We start from the raw sequence: 17,430 nt of genomic DNA, 5'->3' as shown, positions 1-17,430 counted from the left end.
ACAAGCTATTAAGAATCCCCGAGTCATAATCTGTACATCACTAATTTTCCATTTCAAAAGAAAAAAGTGAGGGAGATGAAGTTGAAAAATGATGCAAAAGTGGATGCGAGGATTAGTGTGATTGAGGTAAAAATGAGTTATTGCCAGCCATTAGTGGAGCAGAACTGAGCTCCAGAGCCCTCAGGCTATTTACAGTCATTTTCCAGCACATTAGAGGTGTGGGGAAATAGATGCTGTGCACAGACTCTTGTGTGTGCTTGAACATGCCAGAGGCAGGATCACAGAAAGCATCACTCTGATGTTGTATTGATCAGCTTGAGAGAAAATAAAGACAGAACGATGAATGTACAGGTGCTTTGGTTGACAGAACATCAAGTGAAAGTCTAAATGCCACAGAGGCAAAACATTTTATTATGGGAGAAACTGCTGAGTTTTAAATTATTAATCTGCTTTTGATGTGAGGTTAAATTCAAGACACTTAGGCTATTTTCAGGCTGTCAGTCCAAATCCGATTTTTGTGCATATCTGATTGAAATTCAATCATAATTAGCAAGTGTGAATGTCAACTTGTGTTAGAAATCAACACAATGTGTGTTGAAAGTAACACATGTGTTAAATAAATAACAAAAAAACAATGTGTTAAAATTAACACATCCATTTTAAGAGTGTAGCAATGCACATCTGCCCAACACATGCTTAATGTTTTTGATAAACACTAATAGTTTAAATACTGATTAATTTATTGATTAAGTTTTAATTAATGTATTTGTTTTAGAGGCTTATGTAACATCTGGGGCAAGTCTCACTTGTTGATGTCTTATTGAGGAGTTTAACTGAAACACTGGTGCACTCTAGTGGCAGAACATCATATTTGTGATTGTGTGACCAATCTCAGAAATAATATTTTGCTTAAATTCATGGTTTTGAGATTAATATGTACACAAAAATAAAAAAATAAACAAAAATATGACTTATCGGACCAAAAACACGTAAACAGAATATTTCGGATTATAACCTGCAAATTGAAGGCTGCACTGTTACTCCAACAAATACAGTTAAAGACCTCGGCGTTATATTAGACAGCAACCTGTCATTTAAAAATCACATCTCAAATGTCACAAAAACAGCCTTCTTCCACCTCAGAAAAATTGCCAAATTACAAAATATCCGTGTGTTGCTGACACAGAAAAGCTTATTCATGCATTTGTGACCTCAAGACTTGACTACTGTAATGCACTGCTTAGTGGTTGTCCTGCATCATCAATAAACAAACTACAGTTAGTTCAGAATGCAGCTGCCAGAGTTCTAACCCAGAAAATACGATCACATAACCCCAATGTTATCAACCCTTCACTGGTTACCCATTAAGTATCGTATTGACATTAAAGTTCTTTTAATAACTTATAAAGCCTTAAAAGGTTAAGCCCCTACCTACATAACAGAGCTTCTAAAACAATACAACCCATCACACTCTCTAAGATCTCAAAACTCCAGACTTTTGATAACACCTAGAATAACTAAATCCACCAAAGGGGGAAGAGCTTTCTCATACGTAGCACCTAAACTCTGGAATAGCCTTCCTGATACTATTCGAGGGTCAGACACACTCTCCCAATTTAAATCTAGATTAAAGACGCATCTTTTCAGCCAAGCATTCACTTAATGCAAAATATGCTAAAGAAACCACGGGGAGACTGCATTTATTAGATATTATTTACTAGAATGATCTTGCTTGTTATATAAACACCATGCACTGTGCTGTGTTTTACCTTTTTTGTGTTTTTTAGTTTTTCTTATGTTTTCTCCTGTAAAGCGGCTTTGGAACAATGCACATTGTGAAAAGCAGTATATAAATATAAAATAAAATTGAATTGAATAAACTGAAAGCATTTAAAGTCTCAAATGTACAATCAGAGACATGTTAATGGCTAATCATCTTTGGGACATGAGATACTTCTTAGAATTCCTCTCAGGCATGAAAATAATGATGTAACATTTAGGGGCAAAAATACATAGAAGCACTCCATAACTAGAAGCTAAAATGGCAAATATCTCCACAGCTACTGTGAATTTTCCAGGTGAACTGACATAAGCTGGAATAAATGTGATCCACACAGCACAGAATATGAGCATACTGAATGTGATGAATTTAGCTTCATTGAAGTTATCAGGCAGCTTTCTAGCCAAAAAAGCCAAGATGAAGCAGAAGGCAGCTAAGCAGCCAATGTAACCCAATACACAGCAGAAAAGGGCTACCGAACCCAGGTGACACTCTAAAATAATCCGGTCGCGGTACAGCCAGGTGTTCCTCACAGGATACGGAGGAGCTATGGTAAGCCAAGCCGCACAAACTCCACCCTGCAGGACGGAACACAAAAACACACCCAGTCTTTGCTGAGGGGGGCGGAACCAACGAGCTGTGTTGTTACCAGGCAACGTGGCTTTAAAGGCCATTAGCACCACCAGGGTTTTACTGAGGAGACAGGAGAGGCAAAGGGCAAAGGTCAAGCCAAAAGCTGTCCGTCTAAGAGGGCAGGCCCATCGCGATGGCTGGCCCAGGAAGGTTAGCGCACACATGAAGCAGAGAGTGAGAGACAGCAACAACAAAAAGCTCAGTTCTGAGTTATTAGCACGAACCAGCGGTGTGTAACGATGGCGGAAGAAAATCACAGCGACTGTCATTGCAGAAACGGCACCCAGAATGGCTGTAGCAGCCAGGGCCATTCCAAAAGCCTCTGAGTATGACAGGAACTCAATCTGCTTGGGGATGCAATGGTTGCGATGCTGGTTGGACCAGAAATCCTCAGGGCACGGAATGCATTCGGACTGGTCTAAAAATGGACACACAAAATAATGAACTAAGAAGGGTTTCAACGGCTAGCATGTACATTCTTATAGGTGTTTGATTTATAAGGATTGACTCAGGGCTTTAATGATGCTTTTGATTTTGTGGTGTGATTCAGTAAACAAATTCAAGTAGACAGTATTTCAAGCATTTCAAGCTGATTTATTTTTTTTGTTAATTGTGATGTAATTAGGCTGTCAAATATTTTTTCTGGGCTTGCAATGCAACCATTTAGGTCACACTTGAGAACTTACAGTATGTATTTGAGGACTGCGCTTCAGAGACTGAATGTTGTGTTTTTGTGTATTTATGTTTACAACAGAGGTGGACAGTGAAGTATTTTTTACTCTGCTCGAATACATTTTTCAACTTTGGAAAATGTTCTAAAACTTAATATCAAACATATTATTCCACTACATTTCATAAACAAATGTCTTTTCTTACTTTTAATGCTTAAGTACAATAAAAACATTTTTAATGTATTAATGTATTAAAGTAAAAAGTATGATACCTTTTCCAGATTAAAAACACTGATAAAGTACAAAATACTTCAATGTCCACAGAGTAAAATAAACACTGTTTTTGCAGCAAAATCTAATATGAATAATTTAATAAACATTTATTATTTTGAGAATAATCTACTTACTAATGCATGCTTCAGCATGTTATACTGTGGCACATTATTGTTCACTCTAACAAAAAAGGACTATAATTGTTCCAAAATGTCTGATGCAAATTATATTAGGATTAAGCAATGTTTTTGTATAATGACTGGCTGACCACACATATCCCTTTCTTGTATGTATATGTGTCTGTCTGAGAATACCAGTAGTATTGCTGATGCTGCCCTCTGCACAAAGCACACAATCATAGCAACACACAGGCTGACCCTCTCGTGTAACCTTCCTGAATCCCTGTGGGCAGCTAGCAGAACACACTGACACTGGTACCTGTCAAAGAAGGGTGTAATAAAATTAAATAAAATTAAATATTAAAATAAAAAACAGAACAGAACAAAACAAAACAAATTGATCTATTTTAATCTATTTATCACTATAAATAGATAAGAATTCATCCATTTTAAATACTGATACCAATCGAAAAGAATGCTATACCTTCTTACTTCCCCCATGCCAGATGATTTGGTCCTGGTTTAGCACTAACTGCTGTGCTGTCGGGGACGAGGAGTCAAGGCGACCCACTGTAACATACTGCACCGGATCCTCCTCTCTCCCTCTTTGCCAGTTCACTATGTCATATGACCCGATAGGGTCTCCATTCTTATCAAAGTAAATCAAATCACCAAATATGTTCGTGTAGTTCACTTTCCGTAGAACCTCAACAACCTGTGGAAGCACAAATGATAGATGTTATCATTCTCTTTTCATTTATTTTAGAATATATAACATTTTGCTGTACCTGCCAGGGCTGTAGATTGAGGATATCAGGGCATGGTTGTGTAAAGGCAGACACATTCTCTCTCTGACACAGAAGCAGGTAATGTAGCGCATACGCGACAGTATAAACAGCCTTGTGCACGTTATATGTCACCCTGAGCTCAGACACATCATTATAAATACTCTGAGTGTCCTGGATCATCTCTTTTCCACTACACGTGCGGCTGTATTGGACCGGCTCAGTTGTAGACGCAAAAGGAAGACTTGTGTTTAAAGAGCACTGGAACTGTGTTTCCCAGAATTCCCTTGCAAATGGATTGTAGGGCTTAGCCAGAGGCTGTATGCTTTCAAGAAAGCTTTTGAGGCCCCGTATCTCAGCTCGGCGGATGGCAAAACCAATGGTGCCGCTAAGGGAGGGGTAGTTCTCTGTGGTAGAAATGAGAGTGGAGGTCACCCACGCCTCACTAGCCACCCACTGCTTCCCAGTCACGTTCTGCCGTACTATTTCATCCACCACTGGTTTGATATCCTCCTCAATGGCGAAAACCACCAAAACACGTGCTGTTGAATCTCGTATGGTCCTTACGATTTCTTGCAGCTGTTGCTGAGTCGGGAGTTTGGGGATGATCACTCGATAAGCCACACACACACCAAGGCGAGTCACTTCCGCTGTAAACATGTCTATGCCGGTGCGCCCGTAAGCATCGTCAGCACCGACCGTGCCCACCCAGGTCCACCCGAAGTGCTTGACCAGACGTGCAAGAGCGTTGGCTTGGTTAACATCACTGGGGATTGTGCGAAAGAAATAAGGGAACTGGTGCTTGTCACTCAGGCAAGCGCACGATGCAAAGTAACTCACCTGAGGCAGGAAAGGGAAAAAAGGAGCGGACAAAACTTGAAAGACAAGTGAACAGAGAGATTTCCAAATATGTTAAAGGAAAGTTCACCCAAAAATAAACCTGTCATCATTTACTTACCTTCGAGTTGTTCCAAATCTGTAAACATTTCTTTGTTTCGCTGAACACAGAGAAAGATATCTAGAAGAATGCTTATAACCACAGTTCTTGGCCACCATTGACTAGTAGGAAAAATTACCGTTGAACAATTGTCATACTATGGCAGTCAATGGTGCCACTGATCTGTTTGATTACAAGCATCCGTCCAAATATCTTTCTCTGTGTTCAACCAAACAAAGAAATTTATAGAGATTTGGAACAGAGAGTGAGTCATTCATGACAGAATTACATTTTTTTGGGTGAACTATCCCTTTAAATATATACTTAACGTTCGTATTCGATATAAACAGTGCCCCCCCAAGACGTATTTCGATTTTGTACACTGGACACAAAACAAAAAAAATCCTAAATTTCTCTTTTTTGTACTTGGTTTGTTATTTTGTTATATTATGCACAGATTGAATTTGAGTGTCTTTCCTTTAGTGTGTAAAATTTGCTTAAAGTCCTAATATTTTATGCAATTTTGATCTTCAAATAAAATGCATTTGTTTGTATGAATGTTTAGATATTTTACTTGTAAACATGACAAAAGTATTTTTGAGAATATTATTATTTCCAGAAGCTTTTCTGGTGTCTGGTCCGCCCTCACCAGTGGGATACGAAACAAGTTGAGTAGTCTGGAATTGGCCATAGACAGGGTGGATCCAGAGTCCCCAATGATGATGGGGATGCTTGGGGAAGAGCACACCCCAGAACTGCTTTTCTTTCTGGGTTGAGAGACCACAGACAATGCTGTCCTCTGAGACAATGTAGTCAGCCCACACGTGTCATAAAGCCTGTAGCCCAGCGTAATGTTTGGCAGGAGTGCAGGGTTTCGGTTGATCTCCTCAATGAAGAAGACCATTGACTGAGACCAGCGAAACACTCGCATGTTGAACCTAGAGGAGAGATCAGACTTGAAAAAGTCTTGAAAAAGTGAATGTTGAGTTGAAACTCACTAAAAATGACAGTAAACATTGTGACATTATTGCCATTAGATAAATAGAAACAAAGATGCTGTTTTAACAAAATTGTGAAAAAAAAACTTAACAATCAAATTTTTAACAAAACACTGAAATGAATTATGTAAAGATGAAGAACACAAGTTAATTGTCTTTTTTCTTTACCCCCTGCATGTCCTCTGGTCTGGCCGACTTGTAAAGTTTAACTCCTGTTCAAGGCCTTTAGAGTGGATGGGAAACATACCAGCCAAAACTATGTGGCCTTCTTTATGGACCACCGCCGAGTCTAGGTCCCTCCAGAGTTTACAGTCTTCATCTGATGCGCTTTGAATGCGGTAGAGAAATGGGAACACCAAAAGTACAGTCTGGAGGACTGGCATCTTCATCTCTGCACAGTGGTCTGCTCAGCCACAGCTGGAAACTAGGAGTCTGGGTGAAGGACTTTATAAAGGTAATGTACTGAAGAGGCTCTCTACAGGGACATAAAGGAGGATAGGAACACAAAGATACAAATACACATGCACATGCCCAAGCTCACACACACACTTGTGATTTATAAGTTGTTTTCTTCATAGGGACCCAATAAATGTCCCACAAGGTCATTACTCTCTTTGTCCCTACACTGCCGGGATTATGAGGACCACACATATACAGTACTGTACTGCATGTGGACAAAGGCATGCTTATACATTACCATTAAAACTACAAAAAATTACCTAGGCTACCTAACTAGGCCACCAAATGCTTACTAATGGAAGACTCCAGATTAAAACATATGATCATTTGCAAGCCTTCATTCACCAACCCTGTTTTAAGGAATATATTTAGGATAATAAATGATTCCTGAAATATTGCTTTTGAAATTTAAATATTAAACATTATCTACACATATTTCTAAAATGAGTAGACATTTTTGAGGAAATGCAGAATTGGACTATTTTAACCAGTAAGGCTTAAGGATACCTCTTAAGTTTCTGACTTCATATTAAATTTTTATTGCAGGCTCTATTAATATTCCATTGTGTTTAGGCTCCTCAAAGTAAATATTGCAACTGACAAAGATGTCAAATAAAATAATGCAATTTCAATTTTTTTATTTGTAATATCACAAGACACACCTAAACAAAGTGACATTACCATATAGGTTACACATCTCCAGTCTCCCCAAAGACTGGAATGTGTGTATTTCCTTCCTCTCAATTCTCCCCATGATGATGTAGATGCACCATGTGGTTGATGTGGAATAAATTAATTAGTGTGCATTTGTTTTTGCAGTGTTCAATGAGTAAGAGAGAAGTGATGTTGACATGTTTAGGTGTTATTTTAATTGGCCTAAGGTGCATAAGCGGCTTCATGTCACTTTCATTATCGCATACTTCATGAGTGTTGGCAGAGCAAACAGAGGATCAGGCCTTCCAGTGAGAAACAAAGGGGTTGGAAAGATGAACATAATTCTTTTCAATGAATGCCTCAATCATATTTTATGTATGGGTTTATCATTAATACTGGGAAAGACTTACACATTTATGAAAATTCAGATAAATGATGGACAAACAACTGCAAAATGCATGTTTGGGGAAATATTTTTTAATCTGCGTATATTTAGGAAGCAGTTATGAAAGCAGACTGTAGAAGACAAGCCATATTAATCAATATACATTCAATTGTTTTTTTTATTTTCTTTTAATATTTTCTTTCTGTATTGGATTTGGACATCAAATATCTCTTTGTATTTTTCTCAGGTCTAAGCAGAATGATGTAACACTTTGGGGTGAAGATACACAGCAACAGGCCGTAACTAGAGGCCAAAATGGCAAAAATCTCCACAGCCACTGTGTACTTCCCTGGTGAGCTGACATATGCTGGAACAAACGCTATCCACACAGCGCAGAAGATCAACATGCTAAAAGTAATGAACTTAGCTTCATTGAAATTGTCTGGCAGCTTTCGAGCAAGGAAGGCCATAAGGAAGCACACAGCAGCCAGCAGGCCGATATAGCCCAGCACCAGTGAGAACGCTAACGGGGAGCCTACATCACACAAAATTATAATCCGGGCAGTTTCGCGGGTCATGAGCTTGCGTGGGACAGGAGGTGCCACACTCAGCCACGTGCAGCAAATCACTACCTGCACGGCCGTGCACAAGAATATAATGCCGCGTTGCTGAAGAGGGCCAAACCATTTCATCACATTGCTGCCTGGTAAAGTAGCCCTGAAGGCCATGAGCACCACCAACGTCTTCCCGAGGATACAGGACAGGCAGAGAGAGAACGCAATACCAAAGGCAGTGTGGCGAAGCCCGCAAGACCAGGACGTGGGACGCCCAATAAAGGCTAGTGCACACAAAAAACAAAGCCATAGTGAGCTGAGAATGAGGAAACTGAGCTCAGAGTTATTAGCTCTGACAATGGGGGTGTGACGTTTGATGGCAAATATCAGAGCAACTGCGAGAGTGAAACAGGACCCAAGCAGGGCCACGGCTAGTAACGTGATTCCCATGGTATCGCTGAAGGAGAGGAACTCGACCAGTTTCGGGATGCAGGTGTCTCGTCTAGTATTGGACCAGAACTCAGACAGGCATTTTTCACACTCTAAGGCATCTGAAACATACAAAAGAACAATAATTGTTTTCTCTTCTAGAATATGCTACACTAAGAAAATCCCATACACACAAACATCAACAGAGATGAGTTGATTTAGGACACACCTGTCTGATTGCTAACCTCCCCAGCTGCACAGAGAATGCAGTCAAAGCAGCAGACAGGAAAGTTTGGCCTGGTAGCTTTTCTAGTGCCTGGAGGACAGCTGGTGCTGCAGACGGATACAGGGACCTGCAATTCAGAGAGTAAACCGACTACAGGGATATACATCAGAAATAGCAAATCATTACAGTACTAAAACACAATAATCACAGTGGGCTCCAAAAGTCTGAGACCTGTTTCTTTTCCAGTATAAACATTTGAGTTAGACGTGATTTACAGAAATTCTTGTGACTCTGGCTGTGAAAACACAGTGGAAGTCATTTCTGGGATTTAGTGCTTTCTACAAAAAATACATAATAATACATAATTTACAGCAATAAACACAGCTTACCTATTTTTGCCATTGTATGGCTATGACGTTTTTGATGCTCCTAATCTTGCCATTAGATTTTAGGACTTTAGCCTGGATTTCACACACATTTGGGTCACATTTGTTATGTCTCTCATTTGTTTTAATGACAGTATGTATACTCGCATGTTCGTACAAAATCTAAATCTAAATCTAAAATCTAAAAATGATCGAAAAAGTGATCGAAAGTTTCAAATAGCATACTGTGTTTTTATGGAGGCAAGAAACTAACCAATAACGTACCAGCAGTTAACAGTATTAAGTCATATGTCGCAAATTCGCTTTTTTTTATCAGTGACCTAAACAATTGTAACAATTTTATATTCTTATTTAACTTATTTAACTTTTAACAGCTTTGTCTTAACCTTTTGACTTCTCAATGTTTTGTGATTTCCGGGTTTTCAAAATGATTGAACATTTGGACAATACATATGAATTATAAGTAGGTGGAAGAAAAAATAATCAAATGGACTAAAGCTTCTAATAGACAAGAAATGAAATAATAACAAATAATGGAGCATTACTTGTCTTTGGTTTCCATTCCAGATGATGTTTGTCTCTTCAATCATTAATTTAGGCTGCATTGTTTCATCAAACCTCCCCACCGTGACGTACTGCACCTCTCCATTGCTGCCGAGCTGCCAGTTGATGAGATCATACATGGCCACAGGATCTCCGTTATCATCAAACTTTGTCTCCTCTCCCAACTCATTAGTGAAGTGGACGTGCTTCAGATAATGCAGAAGCTGTATGAATGCGTGTGAGTGAATAAATGAGATGGACAAAAAGGCCAATGAGGGAGAATAAGAGGGAGAGAGAGAAACAAAACCGATAAAAGGGCAACACTTGCAAACATCATGTTTCAGCTTTATCTACACCAGAGACTATTTTAGTGTTAAATAAGAAACAACAAGATTTAATAAAAAATAAAGAGGTGACTTTTACCTCCCCTGGTTTTATGGTGCTGGAGTTTGGGCACGATTCCCACATGAAAGGTCTTTTGCCTGGTTCACAGCGCAGCATTGAATCAAGAGCATGAGCAATTGTATACACTGCTTTATAAACATTATAAGAGATTCTGAGCTGGGTTACATCGGAATAAATGTTCCCTGTGTTGAACAGCACTTCAGAACCATTACAGGGTGGTCTAGGAGAGGAGTCTTTGCCTAAAGAGCACTGAAACATTTCTTCCCAAAACTGCATAACAAATGGGTCCTGAGGGTATTTGGAGGGATGCAGCCGTAGCAGGAAAGGCTGCAGGCCGGGAATATCAGCCTTACGGATGGCATATCCCATAGAGCCCTGAAGGATGGAGTGAAATTCAGGAGTGGAGAGAACAGCCGCCGTGATCCAGGCCTCGCTGGCCAACCATTGTATGCCAGTGAGGTTCTGACGGAGGGCTTCCCAGAAGATAGCCCTTGCATCTTGCTCTAGAGCAAAGACCAGGACCACCCGGGCACCTGACTCACCAATTCTCCTTACAATCCTGGTCATCTCTGCTTTCTCGTGGTTTTTAGGTATAATTTCATAAAAAGCAATACATGCACCCAGTTTGGTAACCTCATCATTGAAGATCTGAGCGCCTCCACGACCATAAGCATCATCCCCTGCGAAAGTGCCAACCCAGCTCCAACCAAAGTGTTGCACCAGCTGTGTAAGAGCATCCACTTGAAAGAAGTCACTGGGCATAGTCCTCAGAAATGAAGGGAACTCAAATTTGTTACTTAGACATGCACAGCTGGAGAAATAGCTGACCTAAAAGTGAGAAGAGGAGAAGCTGTTAAACACATACACACACAAAAACACCTGCAACAACTCCGGTGTATCCACAGCTCACCTGTGGAACATGAAAAACACCCAGAAACCGTGCAACCACTAAGGATAATGTGGATCCTCCATCACCAATGACGACAGGCACTCTGCCTCGGCACTCTGGGTTACCTTGGTCCTCTTTGTGACCGCTCATCAGGGCCAAGGCTGTACGGAGGGCATGGAAAGGGGTACTGCATGAGTCATAAATCTTATAACCCAGAGTTAAGTTGGCCAGGAGTCGGTCATCTCTGTTGATCTCCTCTATGGCAAAAATCATTGTCTGCATCCATCTAAAGGTTCGAAAGTTAAACCTTTTTGAAACAAAACAATGCAGATATATAATACAACAAATATATCATACAAATCAAATCACCAAAATCTATTTTTGTTGTGTAAAATAGCTTAAGACTGTAATAAAACATACTTAATAAGTAGAGACCAAATATGAGTCTGAACTTTCATTTAGATACATTCAATGATTTGCAAAATGAAAATCTTAAAAGATATGCAGTCTCTATTTACTGACTGACCCTGAGCACTGTGTTGGTCGTGGCTTTGCAGTAAAAGACAGTGGAGATTCCAGCACTGTGTCATGTAGAGAGAAGAGGCCACCGATGGTAATGTCTCCCTCACTCGCCAGCACTGGTAGATCGGAGGTGCTGCGGATGAGTCGACAGGTCTGGAAGAGCTGAGAAGAGATCAAAGTGCTGAGGAACAACACCGTCAAACACACATACACACCCTGAAGTGGCATGCTTTCTCTTCACCGGTTGAAGCCAATTATACACCACTTTGAAGCTTCATTAAACACCACAGTAGCATTTTCTACATGACATGACGCCAGTACTACATACAAACATGTAAGATACAGCGCCCACAGGAGTCATCCAAGGCTAGCTTTATATTGCACTCAAAATTAACGTCTTAAAAAGTATCACACACACTCCCTTGAGGAAATGACTTGATGGAAAGAAAGTTGAGCAGCACGCCAGAAAACAAGACTGTCATTGTGCATACAATGCTAGAACTATTAGATTTTTAACTTTTTTATTAACATAAGACCTCAAATAAAACAAAAACAGTTATGAAATGTCCTTGTTTTTTTCTGCAGGATTTTAAAACTAGTAAATACATTTACTATAATAATATTAATAATACTTTTTGTACTAATAAATAAAAAATTACATTAAAATTCCATACATAATTATACATTCATAAATAATAGCACAGCACTGGCACAGCACTGAGTCTGCATTATTAAAAGTTTTCAATGACATCTTAATAGCCACAGATGCTGGTGACACTATGGCACTAGAGTTGCTAGAGCTAAGCTCAGCTTTTGATTTTGTAGACCACAGGACTCATTTTAAATCGAAGCTAAAAACGCATTTGTTTTCTTGGCTTTTATCTGTCTGTTTTTACTCTCTTATATATTGTGGTTCGTTTAATACTCGTGTACAGCACCTTGGCAAACTTAGTTTGAACTGTAAGGTGCTATAGAAATAAAGTGAACTTGAACTTGACCTAATAATTTTATATTAAAATAAAAATGATAAAATATTGTCAAATTTAACACAATAGCTTTTAGAATTCTCTTCCTTTGGAAGGTTGTTTAAAGTATATCCTCTTGGTACCTTTAGACCTGTGGTTTAATGGCTCATTACAGGTTCTTCAACAGCATTTAGGGGTATTTTATTGCACTCCAGGCTATATTTACATGCATACACAAAGAGAGAACAGGGGTATACAGAAGTGTAGCTCCAGGCTACAGTTTTCATGTCTTCACACTAATATTACCAGGAGACAGTCATTGATGTATGTTAAGGGCATTCAATCTCCCAGGATAAGTCTAAATGAAAACACAACACTTCGGGTGAAGAAGTTAATTGAAAGCTGTTATAATGTTGACTGTTCCTGGAAGATAAATTTATACAGCATTTATACAGCTAGTTAGAAACAGGACAGACAAATTTGGGTTCGGTGCATGGTTTCTTCATAACAAGGTTAATAATTACATGGCATAAAAAGCATCCATATATTTTATATATGATCAGTAACTCACACAATAAATTGTACATGATATTTTAACAAAATAAGAATGGTCATTACATTAAAAACTTTTTAATTTTCCAAACCTTAGTGTAAAAATATCCAGTAAAAATAAACAAATTTCAGATTTGTTATAGATTTGTTAGAACAAATCTGCATTTAACCCATCCAGTGAGTAGGGACTAGACAAAGTACAACAACTTGTGTTTAAAACTTAAGTCACTTATTAACTCAAGGTTTATTGAATAATTATACAAAATCAATATCACATCAGATGTTATAAAATAAAAAACAAGATCTCTTATAAGTACCCTTTTTCACATTTTATTTATATATTGAGGGCCTTTGCGTGTATTCATTTTGTTGACAGATTTCTTTAAGACAATCGCCCCAGTAACAAAAGTAACAGTAGAATCAAATAAGGAACAAGTGGTGAATGCTTTTACAGCCAGAAGTTTTACATCCAATCACATGAATGATGTTAACACATAAATCAGACAATGCACCAGCAATTTAGTGTAATTCCCACAGTTGTGGTCTTGACCAGTCTTGAAATAAAACCCAGAGACCACGACAAGACCGAGACCAAAGACAATCGAGACCGAGACAAGACCAAGACCATCAAAAAATAGTCTTGAGACCGGTCTCGAGTACTACAGCACTAGTGTTGAGAACGCAAAATAATTAGAAAACTAGACTAGAGCTTGTACCTCTTAAGCGTAGCCAGGGGCGCAACTGCACATTTTCTGAGGGGTATGCGAGATCAGTATTGGCGCCACCCATCGGCCACCCCAATATAGAAAACACACAACAAATAAAAAAATCCGCAGACAAGTTGTATATTACCTTTGGAGTCATTCTGTTTTACATCACGTGAATGTGACAATCAGATTTGCATCTATAACAGAAGCATAAAGGTTTCCTTTTACAGAAACACTTTTCCAACTGCTTCACAGTGTAACAGATACACAATTCTGAAAAGATAAATAACATCTGAAAAATAATTAAACAAAGGAGCAAAAAGTAGTAAAAGTACATAAAGGTTATGTTCAGACATACACAATAAATTGTAAATATGAGTTACAATCGAGTTGTAGCCCATTAGAGATGTGCTGATGAGGAAATAAACTTATTTTGATCTTTAAAGTTATACATTTAGATTATTCCCTTTCCTTCAACAAAAAGTATTATTAACATTATTTATTATTATCAGAATAAGACGTATCACATGATATAGGCTACTCGCGTTGTATAACGCAAATATACAAACGGTCTTTGTTTTTTTTCCACTTAGGCCTGCTTAGTTTGTAGTTCATTAATATTTAATAAAAACACAACAATAAAATAGCTTATGTTAAACATACACTTACTGTGCATTTATAATTGAAATTTTATTGAAAAAACGAAATAAGATGGATAACAGATATTATAACGCAAATAAATAAAAAATCTTTGGATTTTCCCCATGCTTTAAGCATTTTTAGTTTGTGGTTCACATTTTATGAAAACATCATTAAAGTAAAACAAAGACAAACTCACTTACATTGAAAGCTCAAATTATTTTTTATTAACTAACGTTCTTTTGCGCTCTTGTCTCTGTCATCCTGTCAATCATTGCGCTGTTTCAGTGTCCACACGCAATATCTCCGGTGCTCTGTGCTGCGCGCTTTTTGCAGAAGACGCAACTGCTCGCGTTATGTGAAGGACACGGACCGGACGTTCAAACTGCACAGCTCGCGTTGTCATATGAGGAAAACGCGTCCGACGATTAATGAAGAACCCGATAATGCGTGATAGTGGGAGACTTAACAGCTTTAACAACCGTCTCAGACTCTCCCGAATGTAATTATAAAGCTCCTTCACAAACATAGATTTATTTTATAAGCTACAAAGATGTAGGCCTAGAGGTGACCTGATATTGTATTATAATATAAACTACCTCTCAGGCAACGTTAAATCACTTGTTTTTTACTTGTCAATTTACTTTTCATTTTCATGTTCCGTTCTGCACTTTGGGAAGTTTCTTTGCTCGATCCATTTGGTCATTTGACTGTGAAAGAGTGATTGGTTGACATAATAACTTGATTAAATAAATTATATCTTTATTGAACTCGTTTAAAATGCTAGACAAAAGTGAAACTAAAACGTTTTAGATAACTTTTTCATTATATTTTTTATAACGTTTCATTTAAAAAAACGTTAAATAATATTTTGGCACAATGGCGCCCCCACTTGTGCGGCGCCCCTATGCACCGCATATACTGCATAACCCATTTTTGCGCCCCTGAGTGTAGCTATAAAGTCACGTGTGTATATTATGTCACACAACGTGCTTGAAACACAAATAGCCTATTAACTATCATGTAATAGGGTATATGCACATGGGATGATGACATACTTCTGCTAAAATCGCTGCCAGCTAGGTCACTTCCACTCTCATAGCACTAAGGGGATTTTTCACCAAGTGACAACGATATATTTAGTAAGAAAACATTCAAATTTCGGCGAACCGACAGCACTACGGGTGAGCATTGTCCACTTAACAATTTAAGTGGAAGGACGTCATCGCTCCGTGTGCATATACCCCATTGCGTTGGTATTTCTACGATACAAGCATCCAGGCACTATAGTTCTGGATTATTATCTTATGAAAGTGACCTATTTGTCTGATATGGTGACCCATACCCGAAATGTGACATCTGCATTTAACCAATCCAGTGAGTAGTGAACACATGCACTGCAAGTCGTGAACACATATACACCCAGAGCAGTGGGCAGCTATCACTGCAGCGCCCAGGGACCAAACAGGGTTCCCTTTCTGTTGGTCTCTCGACGTTGTGTCGAACCGACAGAATGGGGTTTGTCTTGAGAACCTATCATCTTCTGAGTATTTAGAAAAGGCCAATGAAAATTGGCGAATGAAATTTGCATGCCAGGCTCCTCCCCGGATGTCCGGGTATAAGAGGGAAGCCGGCGTGCTCATTCATTCACCTTTTTTTCTTCAGAGCCTACGCATCTGATGAGCTTCTGTACGATCTTTGGTGATCATTTTTCTGCTGGAATCTACGACGTGGACAGCGAACGGTCCCTTCCTGCAGTGACTCTCCCCTGGGCGTCTCGGCAGTTCCGGAGGTGTTCGAGCAAATTTCCTTTCTAAAAGAGCAAATTTCTCCAGCGTGGCATGTCCCGCTGTTCTAATGGGTGCAACACACTCATCGAGGAGGGGGACGGACACAATGCCTGCTTCCAGTACGCTGGGGCAGACGTTGTGGATACATCCTGCCCGCACTGCGGGCGGTGAAGATTCAGACGTTGCATCACAGGTGGCTGTGTTCCCACGGGACTCAGCCACCACCTCGTTTGCTCCCCGTTCCGTGGCGGCAGGACTACGGCCCTGCCGTCCGCTACGGCAAGCAGCGAGGGTGATATGAGGATTACTGTGAGCGATAATCCGCCAGCCACTGGCTCACAGACCGTTCACACCTCGTCTAGCTCGTCTGACCGTTCCCCAGGAGACGGTCCGCCGTCTTATTCCTCAATCACGTATTCGGACACGATGCGTGATGATGAGATGTCTCTTGCAGCATCGGGGGGTGACGTACTGCCATCCGACTCCGACGATTCCTCGGGCTCCCTCCCTCGGGGGGTCGAGCCCAGGAAGAAGCAGACGTCGAAATGTCAGCCATGCTTTCCCGGGCCGCCGTGAATGTTGGGTTGCAGTGCCCGCACTGCCTTTCCCGGCGCTCGCGGCTGGCTACATGGCGTCTCGGGTTTGAGCGCGGCTCCAAGCCACATGAGGAACTTAGTAAGACCTGGAACGCCCCTTTCCGGCACGTTTCACGTCAAACAAAGTTCCGTCACCCTCTCTTCCCTCGACGTTGAGACAGCTGGAGGATACGTCGAGCTGGTTGGGCTCGACCTAGACTCCCGTCCAAAGCATGTGGGGTCTCAGCATCTCTGGTGTCCAGAGCTGACATTGCGGCGGACCAAGCTGCCTCCTCTCTCCACGCTATGGCTCCTGCCAGGCCAGGGCGTTGAGAGAGCTCCACGAGGGTTAGACCGACCCAGCGCGTATGCAGGAACTCCGCGCCGCCACCGACCGCCGCCACCACGCGGGCCCTGGGTCGGACGATGTCCACACTTGTGGTCCATGAGAAACTCCTCTGGCCGATCCTTGCGCAGATGAGTAACGCTGAGAAGGTCCGCTTTCTCGACGCACCCGTCTCGCAAGGGGGGGCTGGTTGGTGTTACTGTCGAGC

The 17,430-nt window shown here is 40.3% G+C and overlaps 2 protein-coding genes across 2 annotated transcripts; both read right to left on the bottom strand.

Annotated features, from left to right (window-relative positions):
- Positions 1-1,932: 1,932 nt before the first annotated feature.
- On the bottom strand, positions 1,933-6,441 carry LOC130563050 (extracellular calcium-sensing receptor). The gene is made up of 6 exons (XM_057348451.1): positions 6,365-6,441; positions 5,848-6,136; positions 4,265-5,101; positions 3,961-4,191; positions 3,672-3,795; positions 1,933-2,831 (listed from the first exon to the last, which is right to left on the bottom strand). Exons 1-6 carry the CDS (start codon positions 6,439-6,441, stop codon positions 1,933-1,935), a joined length of 2,457 nt encoding a protein of 818 aa, XP_057204434.1.
- Positions 6,442-7,882: 1,441 nt separating this feature from the next.
- LOC130562545 (extracellular calcium-sensing receptor-like) lies at positions 7,883-11,423 on the bottom strand. The gene is made up of 5 exons (XM_057347631.1): positions 11,148-11,423; positions 10,256-11,065; positions 9,835-10,056; positions 8,907-9,030; positions 7,883-8,799 (listed from the first exon to the last, which is right to left on the bottom strand). The coding sequence occupies exons 1-5, from the start codon at positions 11,406-11,408 to the stop codon at positions 7,883-7,885; spliced, it is 2,334 nt and encodes a 777-aa protein (XP_057203614.1). The 5' UTR covers positions 11,409-11,423.
- Between the last annotated feature and the right edge of the window lie 6,007 nt (positions 11,424-17,430).

Source organism: Triplophysa rosa, linkage group LG12 (genome assembly GCF_024868665.1).
Source record: "Triplophysa rosa linkage group LG12, Trosa_1v2, whole genome shotgun sequence".
NCBI classification, from domain to species: Eukaryota; Metazoa; Chordata; class Actinopteri; order Cypriniformes; family Nemacheilidae; genus Triplophysa; species Triplophysa rosa.
This window is presented reverse-complemented; position numbering and strand designations above follow the sequence as displayed.